Genomic DNA, 16092 nt, shown 5'->3' with positions numbered 1-16092 from the left:
GCAGCGCAGTTAGTGGAGCATTTCACTCTCTGCGTGTGCTTTGTGATTTTGACGGGATCTGTTTGCTCCATTTTTACCAGTTTAGCGCCCGCAAAAGCCACGCAATCCTTTTGTGAATTCGGCCCTGAGTCTTTTAAGGCTGATGAGCAGCCTTCCTTTTCCTGTCAGATTGCGTGTGACTCGTTCATCCAAACTTGGTCAGGATTTGTAGAGGACATGTATATATGCTGCTTACTATAAAACGTGGTTACTATAAATAAATGCATCTCTGTGCAGAGAGGGAAATATGTGTTGCCTGTGTCTGAACAGGAAGCTACAGTAGAGATGCGCGTCCTGGCTGATGCACGGCTATCTCGCCATGCGGATCATTTTGGATTTATTTTGAGATATCTGATATTGATGCCTCCACCCTCCAATACGGTAGAAGGCATTTACATTTAACAGATTCAAAAGCAACACATCTTTTCAGAAACAGTGACCCGGTGTTATTTTCCGTAAGTGCTTTCAGCTGAAGTCCCTATGCCAAAAAATCTTTACAGTGAGGTCTGTGGATTATCCAGCCAGAGTACCAGGGGCACTCTTTCTACAAAGAAAAATTGCTGGTGAACTTATTTCTGGGCGGCATGGTGGTGTGGTGGTTAGCACTCTCGCCTCACAGCAAGATTCCCGGGCGTGGGAGCCCTTCTGTGCGGAGTTTGCGTGTTCTCCCCGTGTCAGTGTGGGTTCTCTCCGGGCACTCCGGCTTCCTCCCACAGTCCAAAGACATGCAGATTGGGGACTAGGTTAATTGGTAACTCTAAAATTGTGAAGGTGTGAATGTGAGCGTGAATGGTTGTTTGTCTCTGTGTGTCAGCCCTGCGATAGTCTGGCGACCTGTCCAGGGTGTACCCTGCCTCTCGCCTGATGTCAGCTGGGATAGGCTCCAGCCCCCCCGTGACCCTCAGGAGGATGAAGCTGTTAGAAGAAGATATTTCTTTGGGTATTTTCAGCCTTTAATGGATATGACAGACAAGTGTGAGGGGGGAGAGAGAGAAGGAGTGACATGCAGCAAAGGGCCACAGGCTGGAGTCGAACCTGGGCCGCTGCGGCAACAGCCTTGTTCATGGGGCACCTGCTCTACCACTAAGTCACCGAAGCCCCATTGCTGGTGAATTTATTAAATAACATTTTTGCCAGCCGTGACACACCGCGACGCCTGGTATTGTTTTGATAACATGAGTCTTCCTCAGACAATACAATATTACTAAAAAGTAAACCAATAATAACAATAATGAAATAAGCAAAAACAATATTAAAATTATATTGAAATTTTAAAATCTATTTACAGAGTGGAATGGCAGCCTAACAGATAACTTAGATACAATCTATTATTGTTTAGACACTTTATTATTGCTTAGATACTATTTAGCTTATTATTGTATTTACTTTTAGCATGCTCTACTTTTATATCTACAGTAGGTTTTATGTTTTAATTTATTTAATAACGAATTTATTTTATGTTAGGCCTACATCTTAATATTTTATGTAATTTATCATAGTTTAGTTCTTTACTCCAGTGTTTCCTCAGTGGGAGCTGTGTGCGCCGGGGGGTGGCCGCTGGTTCTGTGGCGCTGGCTTGGGGTCCGCTCTCCCCTGGTGGAGTGGAGGGTAGCCGGGTTGCTGGGGGCGGATGGCTCCATGTGATGGTGTTTCCTCTCTGGTTCTTGTGTGCTCGGCCTTATTTTTTTTTCTTATTTATTTATTTATGAGTGGCGTTTGGATACAGTTACAGCAGACGGACGGCAATCTGAAATGGAATGAAGCCCACAGACGGCAGACAGCAGCTACAAAACAGTAGTGGAACGCGCCCCATCCACCCACAGCACAATGCTCTTAAAGCCCTACGCTATCTGCTGGCAAAATACATTTATTTTATTTTATGGTCTTGACATTAACCTGTCATATTGTTGAGTTATCAAGGACACTTCCGTGTTTTTGTGTGTATACAGGAATGTTAAAGATATCATTGAGGAAAACGAGGTTGACGTGATTGAATCAGAGAATCCGTGTGGACACCACGGGAAAGGATCCTAATTGACTTTACATTGGCATTGTTTCCGTGGTACCGGCACGTAATTTTAACTCATTACGTGCTGCCACCACGGAATGCGGTGTTAAGAGGTCGTGGTCATTTCACGTATTTCTGTGAGATCAGGTTGTTTCACCTTGTGAGTGAGTGAGTGCGTGTGTGTCATCGTGGAAAAGTGTGGTCCACGGCTGCCTTTTACGCACAGAACACACATAACCGTTATGCCATGTCTTAGTGGGACTGTCCAGTGATTTTAGGCTTTTAAATTTTCAGGCTCTCAGATCTCAGGCTGTATAGTAACTAATGCCGAAAACTAAGTAGTGAACCAACTGTATGTAGGTGCAGGGTGGCAACGCGTCTCCCTGCTCCAGCTGCAGGTAGCTCGTATGGATCAGTGTTATTTATTTCTTGGATCTTCTCCAAATACCTCAGTTTGAATCATGATAACACGGCAAAAAAGTCACACAAAGCACGGTAAATGAGATGGAGTTTAATTACACTGGGGTAGCCTAATTAACGGGAAACACAGGAACAAGTATAGTTTTTGAAAGACAAAAAGAGAGCGTCTTCATGGCTTTTCACATGGTAATATTATTTTAAAAAATATGGGTTGCATACAGTAGTTGTAATCCAACCTAGTCATAAAATGATACTAGACTAAATGGTGGCTCTGTGGAGCCATGGACCATCTGATAAGCCGTCTTTCCCAAAACTGCAGATATTACAGTATTTTGGTGATAATCACTGCTCCTCCCCATGGACAAATGAAGCATTGCAACTGGTTTTCACACAGGTCTCTAGGGGCGTTACAAGTCAGGGATGCATTTCCTACGTCATCGCGGGGGATTAAATTAACTCCATGGAGCAGGTGGCAAGCTTGCATGGAGCTGTCACGGATCTGCCACAGACCTGCCGGGGACCTGCCGAGGTTCAGCCATGGAAACGGGAACTTTTGAATGGCTCCTACTGTAATACCCTGAAAATCTGTGGCCCGCCACGAGAAACCCAGCAACAAGTCGGCCCGGCACAAGTCAAAAAAAGAAAGAAAAAAAATTGATTTTTTTAAAAAATTAGTGATCTTCGTTTTTTTGCAGAATGTGTAAGTTGAAATCATGGAGAAGCCACTCCATGTTTCAAATAACAGTATTGGTGGCCTTAAAACCATAAACTTTGTATTTGAATTTGGGTTGTTTTAGAGGAAATGCTCTGATCCTAGTTGGGGGTGCGGCAATAACAACAGTAAATGTGCATACTGGCTTTCTTTGGCTATTCACGTGCTTTTGGTCTTTTTTCGGCCAATCAGCTGAACCACATGGCTACTTATGCAGCCAGCCGCTCCTGCTCAAGGAACTGCTACTTCTGGAAGCTGAATGTGTTTTCATCATTAAATGAAGATGGACCAGGAAAAACGCATTGCAGAAGAGCTAAATCGTGGCTGTTACAGCGCAAACAGCGCTGCTAGCATTCCGCTGAGCCAAAGTCAAACCAGTCCTCTGCTCCGTGAGGATTTAAACACTTGGTCAGTATTTCTGGACCTTTTATAACGTCTCTGCTCTCCATCATTCTGCTGAGAACCACAGTAACGATACGTGTTTGTGCGTTTCGGTGAACGATAACTCGTTTGTTGACGATTAGCAAGCTGGCTTAACCGTTAGATTCTGAGGGAAATATCTGCTCGGTGTTCAATAATTAATTAATCTACTACTTTTAAGATTTTATTTGCCTTAAAGTCTGTATGTTGGCTGGATGGTGGATGGCTGATCTCGTGTCTTTGACCGGCGGATTTTAAGCTTTTTGGGACACCTGTGTGACTGGTGCCGACACAGCCACACCAAACTACTTTAGCGTTTCGCTAACTTTTAGCAATATACTAGTTTTTTCTCCATTCTACAACCGGATTGACCACAACGATACTGCCCGTCTGAGAAGGAAATAACCTGTGAACACTTTGGCCACCCCAGAACCCATTTTTACACCTTCTGTGCTGTTTTCTGGACACAGGACTGACTGCAGCTGTGGACAGCGGACACCCATTCATCTCAACGGGCCCAGTGCTTGGGCCCGCGCCGGTAAGTCCCGCTTTCTACTGGATCCAAACCACCCTGACCCAAGACCTACGTTTAAAATTCTAACTGTTTAATGTGTGTACTTTGACCGGATGGCCAATCGTGTATACTTGCTTGGTGGATTTTTGAGTTTTAGGGCATTTACTGTGGATTAAACGTACGTACACACACACACAGAGGAACACAAAACACACGTTTGTATACAGAATAGTACACCCCCAATGATCAACTTTATTCAGGGGCTTTTTGTAACAAAAGCATTTCCATTTCAATAAAGTACATTCTGATTCTGATCAGTCCACTAAAGTGCTTAAGGAAAATAACACTACATCAACATTAACTACATTGTTCAAACTACTACAATAGTTTCTGCCCTGCAGGCTAACAGATACCAGATGTCACTGAGAGCTAGACCAGTAGGGGGTAGGGCTTATCTACATGAGATGCAAATGAGCAGCATTGTGTTACCTGGCACCTGAGAATTCAGAATCGTTCAGGCTGGATTTCTCAGTACAGTAGTTTGAGGAGTGCCTGCATTCAAATGGCCACAACTTCTTCAAATATTTTCAGATTTCCATGTGTTAGACATTGTTGGAAAGTTTAGAAACTACACTTTAAGAATCTGTATATAACTCAAAATGCCTCTCGGGAGACTTGTTCCTGGTTTTTCCATGGCTGGTCACATATGCTTTCACTAAGTTAACAACTACCTGTGACACTTTGAAGTAGGCTATGTTGTACTGAACCAAACGCATTTGCAAGTTCTAAAAATATTAAATGCAGGTCCCTTTTTTAATCTTCGCTGCCTGAATCTGGTGCCAGATCATGCTAGTATGCTCTAAACACCCTGCAAAACCTGGTATTCCTGCCTTCTGCACCATAGTATATATTAAGCTATTCCTTTCTAAGTAGCTAGCTAACCTCTGTGCTACTACACTAAAGAAAATCTTCCCCTCTACATTCAAGAGAGAAATCATCCGGAATTGGCAAGGAATGAGGACACCCCCTGCCCTACGCCATGTTCTTGGGATAATTTGTTTCTCCCAAACTATTCTTAGCTTTTTCCACAAAAATTTAAGGATATCAGGTGCACGTTTATAAACCTGGGAGGGGACTCCATTAGGCCCTGAGGCCGAAGAAGCCATTACACGTCTGACCACCTCCTGAACTTCCTTCCACCTAGGTGACCTGACATCCATCTCATGCTCTATCCCTCCTAATGGAGGTATATCCGGTGGAAAACCTACTCTCTTATTCTTCTCTGAATCTGAATATGTATTTCTCAAATATTCTTCAACCTCTAGCCCTGCTTTAAGCTGCTCTCCCTTTTCCTGGCTAAACAATCCTTTAACAAACTTAAAAGGGTCCCTGAAAAAAGCTGTCCTTACATATTCCTTCTTCTTCCTCTTTTTCCTGAGATGCTCTGCCCTTCTAAGAACTGCTAGCCTGCTTCTCAACTCCTCTTGCAACACATTAATTCCCTCCCTTTCTTCTTCTGTAGCCTTTTTCCACTGCTTTCTTAACTGTCTCCTTTCCTTAACTAACTTCTCAATTTCTCTTTGCCGCCTAGACTTACCTGACTGTACCCTCTCACCCCTTTCTCTCATGCACCCCAAACCTCTCTGCACGATATGAGTGAATTATATCTCCCATCTTTTCTAACTTTTCTATTGCATTTCCTCTAAGCCTGCTTAAGATTACTGACAAATCTCTGTTAACTATAGCCCATTCTTTACTGTCATTTGCCTTAGGCCATCTAACTCTGAGCTTTTGCTCCATGGTTCTCTCTCTGACTGGCCTGCTAACCTCAGTGTCACCTGCATATGTACGACATCTATTGCACGTCTGTCCGTCCTGGAAGAGGGATCCCTCCTCAGTTGCTCTTCCTGAGGTTTCTACCATTTTTTTCCCCTGGGTTTCTTTTGGGGAGTTTTTCCTTATCAGAGGAACAGAGGGATGTTGTATGCTGTAAAGCCCTCTGAGGCACTACCTTACCTTACTACCTTCTCCTCCTCCTCAGTGGCAGTGTTACTGATATCCTGCAAACTGTGGTTTTCTACCTGTTGCTGGACTTCATCTGACTGACTTGACTGACTTCTTAGGAAGTACTGATCAATGCGGCTACTCTGCCCTTTCTTTGCCACACACTTCTTCTTTCCCTGATGAGTTCTGCGGCTTTTTATTGATGTTACTTAATACAATATACCATCTATTAGCGCCCAAGCAGCATTTGAACAACATACTCAATTTAGTTTGCACCAAGTTTGTAAGACAGACTAAATAAGTAAAAGATACATAAAAAGAAGTAACCACTATAGCGTTTTCACTAGCCACAATGCTGTTTTCCGATGTTGTGGCGGACTGTCTGTGACATTAAATGTGAAACGATGACTTTAGTAGTTTTTTTTTACAGTTTTTGTAAAGTTTTCATGTCACTGTCTTTATAGTGTAAAGACCTCAACTGAGGTGTCAATCAAATGGTCAGGAGTTCACCACAATTTGGATACCAAGGAGTCCGCATATTTAAATGCAAATGAACATTTGAAATGGTGCATGACAATTGGTAAATATTTATGGATGTAATAATGTGTTGGGACTAAATATTTTGCTGGATTTAGATTGTCTGGACCTTGAGTGTTTAAGGACTGCATGAGCAGTGTTAATGTTGACATAATATCAATCTGTGGTTTAAAATAACGCTTCATTGGTGAGTTTATGACTGTATTATTATTATTTTTTTTTTGTCTTACAGAAGCTTTTATCGAACCTGTTGTGGTGATTATGTTTTGAAATGGCATCATCAACTATGTAGCAAATTGTTCATATTTAAAAAAACAAAACAAAAAAACCCAGTATATTTTATCTGACCTCGCTTTATTCATGAATGAGTTTAAAATGAATAACCTGAGGATGCCCAACTGGCCACAACAAAGAGTAATTGACCCATAACTGAAAACCTGCCTCAGGGATCACTCTTGCACACAGCAAGAGGACAGATCAACAGTTCAACATAATAAATTTACAGTTATCCATAAAACAAAATGATACATAAAGAGAGACAAAGACAGAGAGAGAGAGGGGTCCCCTGGCAGACGAGGCCTAAGTCAGCCTAACTAGGGGCTGATTCAAGGCAAGCCTGAGCCCCAGACTATGTCTGCCTCCCGGACCGAAACAGGAAGATGGTTCCAAAGGCTCTGGCTCCCGTTCTACTTTTGGAGACTTTAGGAGCAACGAGTAACCCTGCATTCTCAGAGCACAATGTTCTGGTGGGATAATATGGCACTATGAGCTCTCTAAGATATGAGGGAGCCTGACTGTTTAGAGCTTTGTAAGTCAGAAGAAGGTTTTTAAATTAATTCGGGATTTTACAGGGATCTCTTTTTTCTAGAGGCCAGAGCATTGCCATCCAGAGAAACTATATCTTCAGATAGAGGGTTTCTGAGGTGTTTGGGGCCTAGAACAATAACATTAATAATAATTGTCTGAATTTAACATAAGGAAATTGGAGCTCATCCAGGTTTTTATGTCTTTAAGGCATGTTTGAAGTTTAGTTAATTGATCTGCTTCTTCTGGCTTTATCGATTAATACAGTTGTGTATCATCCGCGTAACTATGTAAATATACAGAGAGATTTCTAATGATGTTACCTAAGGAAAGTATACATAAAGTGAATAGAATTAGTCTGGGCACAGAACCTTGTGGAACTCCGAAATAAACTTTTGTATGCAAAGATGATTCATCATGAACATGAATGAACTGAAATGGATCTGGATCCATGGTGGGCTTTTTTAGTAGAGGTTTAATTGCAGTGACCTTAAAGGACTGTGGTATATTGCCTGTTAATAAAGACATATTGATAATGTCTAGTAAAGAAGTGTTAACTAAAGGTAAGACTTCTTTCAGGACCCTGGTTGGGAAGGGGTTTAAGCGACACATTGATGATTTAGATGAGGAAATCACTGAGGTAAGTTGTTAAAGGGTAATCTGAGAGAAGCAATCCAAATACATATCAGGTCTTAAAGCTGTGTTTAAATTCCCTGTGTTTGAAGGCAGATTGGTATTGTGTGCATGAATTTTGGCTCTAATAGTTAGAATTTTGTCATTAAAGCTGCTCATAAAATCATTACTGTTGAGGGCTAAAGGAATAAAAGGCTCAATAGAGCTGTGACTCTCTGTCAGCCTGGCTACAGTGCTGAAAAGAAACCTGGGGTTGTTATTTATTTATTTTTATTTATTTTCTTCTATTAATGCTGAGTAATAGTTTGCTCTGGCATTGTGATGGGCCCTCCTATACATATGCATAGTTTAAGACTGTATTCCCAGACTTAACGAGATTCTTCCAGCTTGGTTAAATGCCAATTCCTTTTAGATTTTCACGATATTTGTTTGGTTTTGAGAGTTGTACTAAGGAGCAAACTTTCTTTGTTTCATTAACTTCTTTTTAAGAGGTGCTACAGAGTTGAGTGTTGTTTGCAGCAAGCCTGCAGCACTATCAACAAGATAATCAATTTGGGAGAGGTTAAAGTCAGCTCAGGAAACCTCTGTACAGTGGGACATAGTATTAAATTTTGCTACAGCACTATCCGATAAACATCTAGTATAGTAGCATTTGCTGAGTGGCGTGTAATAGAGTAATAACAAATCAAGAGTTAAAAAATGGCTTGATAAAGAGGGATTCTGCGGAAAGACTATTAAGTTTTCAATTTCAATTCCATATGTCAGAACAACATTGAGGGTGTGGTTAAAACAGTGAGTAAGTTTATGTACACTCTGACTGAAGCCAGTGGAGTCTAATAATAAGATAAACGCAGTAGCAGGGCAGTCATTGTCAATGTCAACATGAATATTAAAGGGACATATTATGCAAAACTCACTTTTTCGTTCCTTTAGTATGTATATTTGCATATCCGGAGTGCCTCCCCACCCCTTAAGAATGATTTTCGACCACTAAGTCAATGTTTTGTAAAATTGCTGAGTCAGGGAAATGTGTCTCTAGAAGAGCCATTTAGCTAGCTGCTAGCGCCAGCTGCTAGCGCCAGCTAGCTGCTAGCTAGCTCACCGTCCGCGAACAATTTCTCAGTTGTTAGTGCTGCTGTTCCGATGTGATCACGCATGGGAGACCGTCTCCTCCACATGCTCACGGCCGAGCAGACTGTATGAAATGGTCTCAGTTGTTCACGGACGGTGAGCTATTGTTCCACCGTGAACACGCAGAGAGGACGGCATGAAATGGTCTGTTATTCACGGCCAGTGAGCTACGTTAATTAATTAGCATGTTGTGCTAAAGGACAGTGTGTTAGATGCCCAGGAGCACCTTGGCAGACTTCCTTTGTGTTGGTATGCATGTAACTACGTGTGTAGTGTTAGCCGCTGGCATGAGAGACCCGATCTGAGAGTACCAAAACGTTATCTGCAGTAAAGCAATCACTACTTTGTTTTGGAGCCGGAGACAGGGGTTACCTGCCACATGTCTGCTGTGTTGTGCTACGATTAACGGTAGTTATATGCAGGCACGGACACAGAAAAGTTGCTTCGCAAATGTGTATTGCTCACTTACTAAATCTAATGTGAAATGAGGGATTTGCGTGGGTTTGCTCGGATTATGATTTGCCAGATTTTGCCTTATCAAATTGATTTTTTTAATCATCATTTCTGTCTACATAGCTTTGTTTCATGTAACATGAGAAAACAGACACATAACATATTATCTCCTTTTGTGTTTAGCCAAGCACATCTGTACAGCAGCCTGTGGTGCATCATGTTGCCTGCCAGACAGACCAACCAGTGACATGCACAGTTGGCACACAGCTTTCCATGAGAACTCTCCAGCCTCACTTCAGAAGCACAGGTTTGTTGAACAGAAGCATATGATGTAATGTTAGTCACTATGTTACTCTAATATGTAATTTTTGTTTTACTCTGTTATGAATATGGATTGGCTAATGTAAATTCTGTTTTCATCTATCAAAGGCACACAGAAATCAGTGTCCTGTGTTGATGTTGGAGTTGGCACCTCAACCATTGCCTTCTCAACTTCTCAACCATTCTTATCATCAACCCCAATAAAGAGACCACGCAAAAGGGCTCGCTTGGAACTGGAGGAGGAAGAAGAGGAGAATCCATTGGAGGGCAGTTCATCCATGGACATTCCCGACCCCAAGGATTCTTCGTATGATCCTGAGGACTCTGTCACAGTTTTGTCTGAGTCAGCAGATGTGACGTGAGTAAATAACCTCAGAATTTACTTTTTTTTTTCTTTTTTTTTTCTTTTTTCTTTTTTTACATTATTTGTTTCAAGTAGTATGGGAGTTACTAATTTATCTTTGCAATTTTTGTTTTTCTACTAGACTGGAGCCTTCCTGCCCTGTTCATAAGACACCAACATATATTGTCTATGAAAAGTGTCTGATGGAGCTGTTTGAGGTGTGCCCTGTCTGTCAGCGTGTTTCAGACGTGCAGACAAGAAGGATAGGCATGTTCCTCTCTGTAGAACAGACATGCCCACATTGTCAGTTCTTCAGAAAATGGAACAGCCAGCCAATTCTGGGAAGCACACCTGCAGGAAACTTTCAGCTTTCAGCTGCAGTATACACCACAGGTGCATCTTTCTTCAAACTTGAAAAGGTAATAGATTAAGACTTCACTATATAATTTTATTTGTTTTGCATATCATATTGCTAAATGTTGTATAGAGCAGTACTTATGACACATCTTGTCTGTCTGTCCTCAGATCTTCCGGGCAATGCAGCTGAAGATGTTTCAGTATGACACTTTTCGCCGTCATGCACGGACGTACATAGAGCCTGCCATCATACACACGTGGAAGACTGTGCAGGATGCCATGATGGAGCATCTTAGTCAGCAGGAGAGTGTTATCCTAGGTGGCGACCTAAGGGCTGACTCACCAGGTATACAAGATTCTCTGATACATTTTACTCTAATTTTTTTGTTTAGAAAAGTGGTTACTATGAAGTACAACAAAGTGATATGTAAAATGTAATTTTTGTGAAATGATGCATTTATTTTTGAAGGGCACTCTGCCAAGTTTGGCAGTTACTCAATGATGGACCTGAGGAGCAACACTATTATTGACATACAGCTGGTTCAGGTGAGTTCAAAGGTGTGATCTGTATTCAAGTTAACTAATCTGTGTTTAACGAGTGCTTTTAAAAATCATTTTGTTGAATAGACTTTTATGTTCTGTTTTTCTGATCAGAGCAACGAAGTTGGTGGAAGTTATCACATGGAGAAAGAAGGTCTGAAGAGGAGCCTTGCTCTCTTGGAGGCACGTGGTGTTGCATTGGACAGCATTGTCACAGACCGTCACCCTCAGATCCAGAAGTTCCTGAGGGAGGCCAAAGTGACACAGTACTATGATGTCTGGCACATGGAAAAAGGTATTCGTTACAGTGTTTGTGTGTTAGACGGTGAAAATCAGGATAAAATGCCCTTGCTCACAGGTCCACACACTATATTTTCCTAGTATCATAATTACTAATGTGTTACATGGGTTAGGTTACGTATTTTGTTTTCAACATATACTGTTTATCTGAACGTGACTGAAATATTGTTTTATTAGGACTGTCCAAAAAACTGGTCAAGATAGTCCAGAACAAAGATTGCGTGAAGCTGAAGAAGTGGCTTCGCAGCATAAAGAACCATGTGTACTGGACAGCAGCCTCCTCTACGTCAGGGCCAGAGAGAGTGGCTAAGTGGACCTCCATTCTTAACCATGTCCAAGACATCCACACACATCAAGATCCTGCTTTCCCCAGTGCTTGCATCATAGCGCACCTCGAGAGACAAGAGCAAATGGTTGACAGCAGGTAGATAGACACACAAAATTGTGTGTAAAATGTGTTTTTATATATCTAAAAGATGTTTAAACCATTTGAATTCATGTGTTTTGTTTTGTTTTTCAGGAACACCAGCTTTCTGCAGGCTAGAAAAGGCGTTGACTAATAAGAGAATTCTGAAAGATGTGGAAAAGCTCAGCCCTCACTATCAGACCTCATCGCTGGAGGCATTTCACAGCGTCATTCTGCGGTTTGCACCCAAGAATGTTGTCTTCCCCTATCTTGGAATGTTATGCAGGTGAATAAAACATCACTATCTGTTTAGTTCATTAGAGTTCAGTGTGCTTGCTATGATTTTTAAAGTACTATTTTTCCACCCAAGACTCTACCTGGCTGCCCTGCATTACAATGAAAATACTGGCCGACCACAGGCAACATCTACAAGTGGAGAGCTGCTGTACAGAGTCAACTTCCCCAAATCTAAACATGGAGAATGCACCGCAAAGCCTGTGAAAGCAGAGCCAACATTCCGTAAGTTTTAAAATCTTTTATTTGAACCCAACAAATTAAAATAAACATGAACACACAAGCATAACACAAAAGGTTGAAAATAAACACAAATAAAATCTGAATTCTTTTTAGATGGTTTTCAAAATAAATAATAAATAAGGAGAATCTATAAATTAGGAGAAATAAGAAGAGACACTTTACAACACTGCAGCACAAGGCTTTTTGGTTCTAGTGCAATTTTCTTGTAAACATTAATTTTTGTTTATTGCTCTGCAGACTATGTTGATGCACTGTTGGACCTGATCTTCGAGAAGGTTTTCCAGGACCCTGCCCCATATGTGAACGAGGTGCTGAAACTTACAATCCCTGAAGACCTCTCTGCTCAGTATGAAAGACCCGACAAGCTGGACGTTATAGCCAGTTACGTGTCAAGGTTCAACCAAGGACAGGTCTGAACCCAACATACTGTCCTTCTGCGTCAGGGAACTCTGCACGAATCCTCAGCACCACGCAGACAGGCAGCACAACTCTCACTCTCCGCCCCAGAAAGCCCCAGCACCAGCTTACAAAGCTTCTGTAGGCTAGGTATCTATATTGGCTGGACACAATTCAATAGAAAGTCAGCACTGAATGTTCACATCCATGGCAACTGGCAAGTTCAGCTGTTCCACTTCAGATATTTATTTTGTATGTTTACAAATGTTTCTTGCAATAAAACATCTTTACTAACTGTTCTGTGTGTTTTCATTGTTTGATATGTAGTTGTGTTACCATGTTACCAAGTAAAAAATAGTAAAGATAAACTATAAGCAATGTAAGATAGGGAAAGCAGTTATGTACTTTTCATCATAACACTTTTGCAATAAATTAATAGTATTTATAGGACTAAAAGCTTACTGCACTATTCCCCTCAGACGTAAAGGTCCATAGTCTGCCCGATAAATGTTCAGTGCATTCTGCAGTGAAAATACATTCAGGCAGACAGGTTCTAGGCCAGGATGATCCACCATGCATGATGGTGGCTCAGGAAGCTGCTGTAGTCTTCGTGTAACCTAGAAATTATGAAAGGTAAGTGAGTGACAATGGATAACAGAAAAGAGAGACTGTAAAATGACAACCATGTTTGCCCAGTGTTCACACTTACTTGTGGTATTTCCATACAGCAGATATTCTCGGGCTCGGTAGGCATTTGTTCACAATTGCCACAGGAACACCTGTTTTTAAACAGAATTTGTGTTATTCATTGGAAACTACATAGCTAATCAATCATGTCGCGTTGTTTCTTTTGTAATATTTATTTAAAGTTTATAAACTGTTGGAACCGGTTCAAAAACAATACTGCTGGTAGAGAGGTGATGGGAGGCAACTGGCTCATTGAAAACTACAGTTGTTGAAAATTGTGGCAGTAGCTATTTACAGGTCGTCACTGCAAATAACAGCAGGTTCTCAACAGACTTACCTGGCTACATAAAGGTAAATTAAAATAAATAAATAATATGGTGTTATGCTTTTCTCTAGTATGGGCGAGTGCTCAATTGCATCCGCGTTACTGCAACTGAACAGCAGTAAACGCCAGCCGAGGTTTGGCGAAGCTTTATGATGTAAACACTCTAGGCAGGAGAAGGGGGTTGTGATCTGTAACAACATGGGAAGACGGCCACTAAGCCTATAAAACTTTCGTTAGTCTATGCAGTAACATAAAAGTAATGTTGAGGTAACAAACCTAACTACTAACCACTGAGAAACATCCATGTTCATTCTTGGCTGCTGACTTTCTTCTGGAGCGTCTTGTTGTTCAGGGTCGGACTCCGGCTCGAACGTGTACGGTTGCACCGCAGTCTGTTGTCCGGCAGCCATTTCTTTCACAAACTCAGCCGTTGCCATGGTCACACGGTGCCGGCCTCACGTCTTCCACAGGCAGGAAAAGGTGGGCGGCGCAAATACCGTCTCTGGGCGGCGCACGCAGTAGCTCATTAGCATTTAAAGGGAAAGGCACTGAAACCGGCCATCTGGAGCAGGGCTGTGAAACTGGTGTTTCAAGAACCCTGCTGTGCTCAATCCTTAAGCCTTTTCGACCAAAGCACGTTACTAACGTACCATTTAGACATCAGGGAACCTTGTCAGGAAGCAGAAATGAGCATAATATGTCACCTTTAAAATCACCTACAATAAAAACTTTATCTGATTTAAGAACTAAAGTAAATAAAAACTCTGAAAATTCAGAATACGGGCCATGAGCATGGTACACTATGACAAATAGAAATGACTGTGAGGTTCTCCAGGTTGGATGTAAAAGACTAAAGACAAGGCTTTTAAAAAAAATTATAAATTAGTTTAGGTTTAGGGTTGGTTAATAGAGTAAAGTCAAAAATCACTGCAACTCCCCCTCCTTGGCTGCTGCCTAGAGGAATGTGGGTATTATTATGACTGGGAGGAGTGGATTTGTTTAGACTAACATTCATCATGACACAGTCAGGTTTCAGTGAGACAGAGTAAATCAATATGATTATCTGATATTAATTAATTCACTTACACTGCTTTTGACGATAGAGACCTGATATTTAACAGTCCACATTTAATTCTCCTGTTTTGCTTTTCTGTCACAGAAGAGTGGTGTTATTCTTTATTAAGTTTTTTTGTACAACTCCTCTTTTTTTTAACTTTAGATTTAAATAATTTAGATGGTTATAACATCATGGGTGGGTAACTGCTCTAGAAGCTCAGAGAAGCGTTTAAGACTGCGACTCTGATTCCTGGTCTCAACTCCGGGTTGTCAAGATTTTTAATCACTAATACACTTTGCCAGGTTTCTAGAGATGAGAGCAGCTCCATCCAAAGTGGGATGCATGCTGTCTCTCCCAGTCAAACCAGGTTTTCCCCAGAAAGTTTGTCAATTATCTACAAAGCCCACATTGTTTGTTTGACACCACCTGGACAGCCAACGATTAAATGATGACATATGGAAACATCTCATCAGTGGTCAGATTTGGGAGGGGTCCAGATAAAACTATGGAGTCCAACATGGTTTTTGCATATGTGCACACTGACGCAACATTAATTTTTGTGACCTCCGATTGGCGTAACCCGGTGTCATTACCGCCAACATGAATAACAATCCTACTGAATCTTTGTTCAACCTCAGCCAGCAGTTTTAAATTTGACTCAGTGTTGCCTGCTCTGGCCCCAGAGATACATGTGACTATGGTCGCTAGTGTTGCTAACTTGATGTTCTCAGAATAGAGCTGCCAATGACCAGAGTTATCTCCTCAGTGGGTGTGTCACTGAGTGGGGAAAAAATCGTTAGAAACCTGAACAGGAAGGTGGTGGACTGTGGGCTTCAACTTATTAGGCTACTATGCTTCTCTCGAACAGTCACCCAGCCTTCCAGCTGCACCGGGGTTGCCGGAGGACCGCTATGCTGTGTGGCTCCACGCTGGCTACAGGGGACTGGCTAACTACTGCAGCTACTGAATGATGTTCCATGGTGCAGAGCCGTGCTTCCAATTTACTAAGCCCCACCTCCAGTGCAGTAAATACACTACACTTATTACATGTAGCCTACTACTATCGCTAAAGGAGGCAGATGAATAACTAAACATCCCACACACCGAGCAAGAGAGAGCAGGAGAAGGAGAAGCTATTGCTAAGTGCC

The 16092-nt window shown here is 41.7% G+C and overlaps 1 protein-coding gene across 8 annotated transcripts in view; it reads left to right on the top strand.

Moving 5' to 3' along the window:
• LOC125887522 (cytosolic carboxypeptidase 4) overlaps positions 1 to 16092 on the top strand; it is a 668935-nt gene that overhangs the window by 9459 nt on the left and 643384 nt on the right. Inside the window, exon 1 of one of the 8 annotated variants that reach the window (XM_049574399.1) lies at positions 15852 to 15969. The exons of the other annotated variants lie outside the window; for them this stretch is intronic. Coding sequence (XP_049430356.1) covers positions 15922 to 15969 — 48 coding nt within the window. The 5' untranslated portion in view covers positions 15852 to 15921. Of the gene's footprint in view, positions 1 to 15851; positions 15970 to 16092 lie in introns of those variants that run through there. 8 annotated transcript variants of the gene reach the window in all.

The sequence above is a fragment of the Epinephelus fuscoguttatus genome, linkage group LG4 (assembly GCF_011397635.1).
Source record: "Epinephelus fuscoguttatus linkage group LG4, E.fuscoguttatus.final_Chr_v1".
Classification (NCBI taxonomy): Eukaryota; Metazoa; Chordata; class Actinopteri; order Perciformes; family Serranidae; genus Epinephelus; species Epinephelus fuscoguttatus.
Note: the sequence above shows the minus strand (reverse complement) of the source record. Positions and strands in the feature narration are given on the sequence as shown.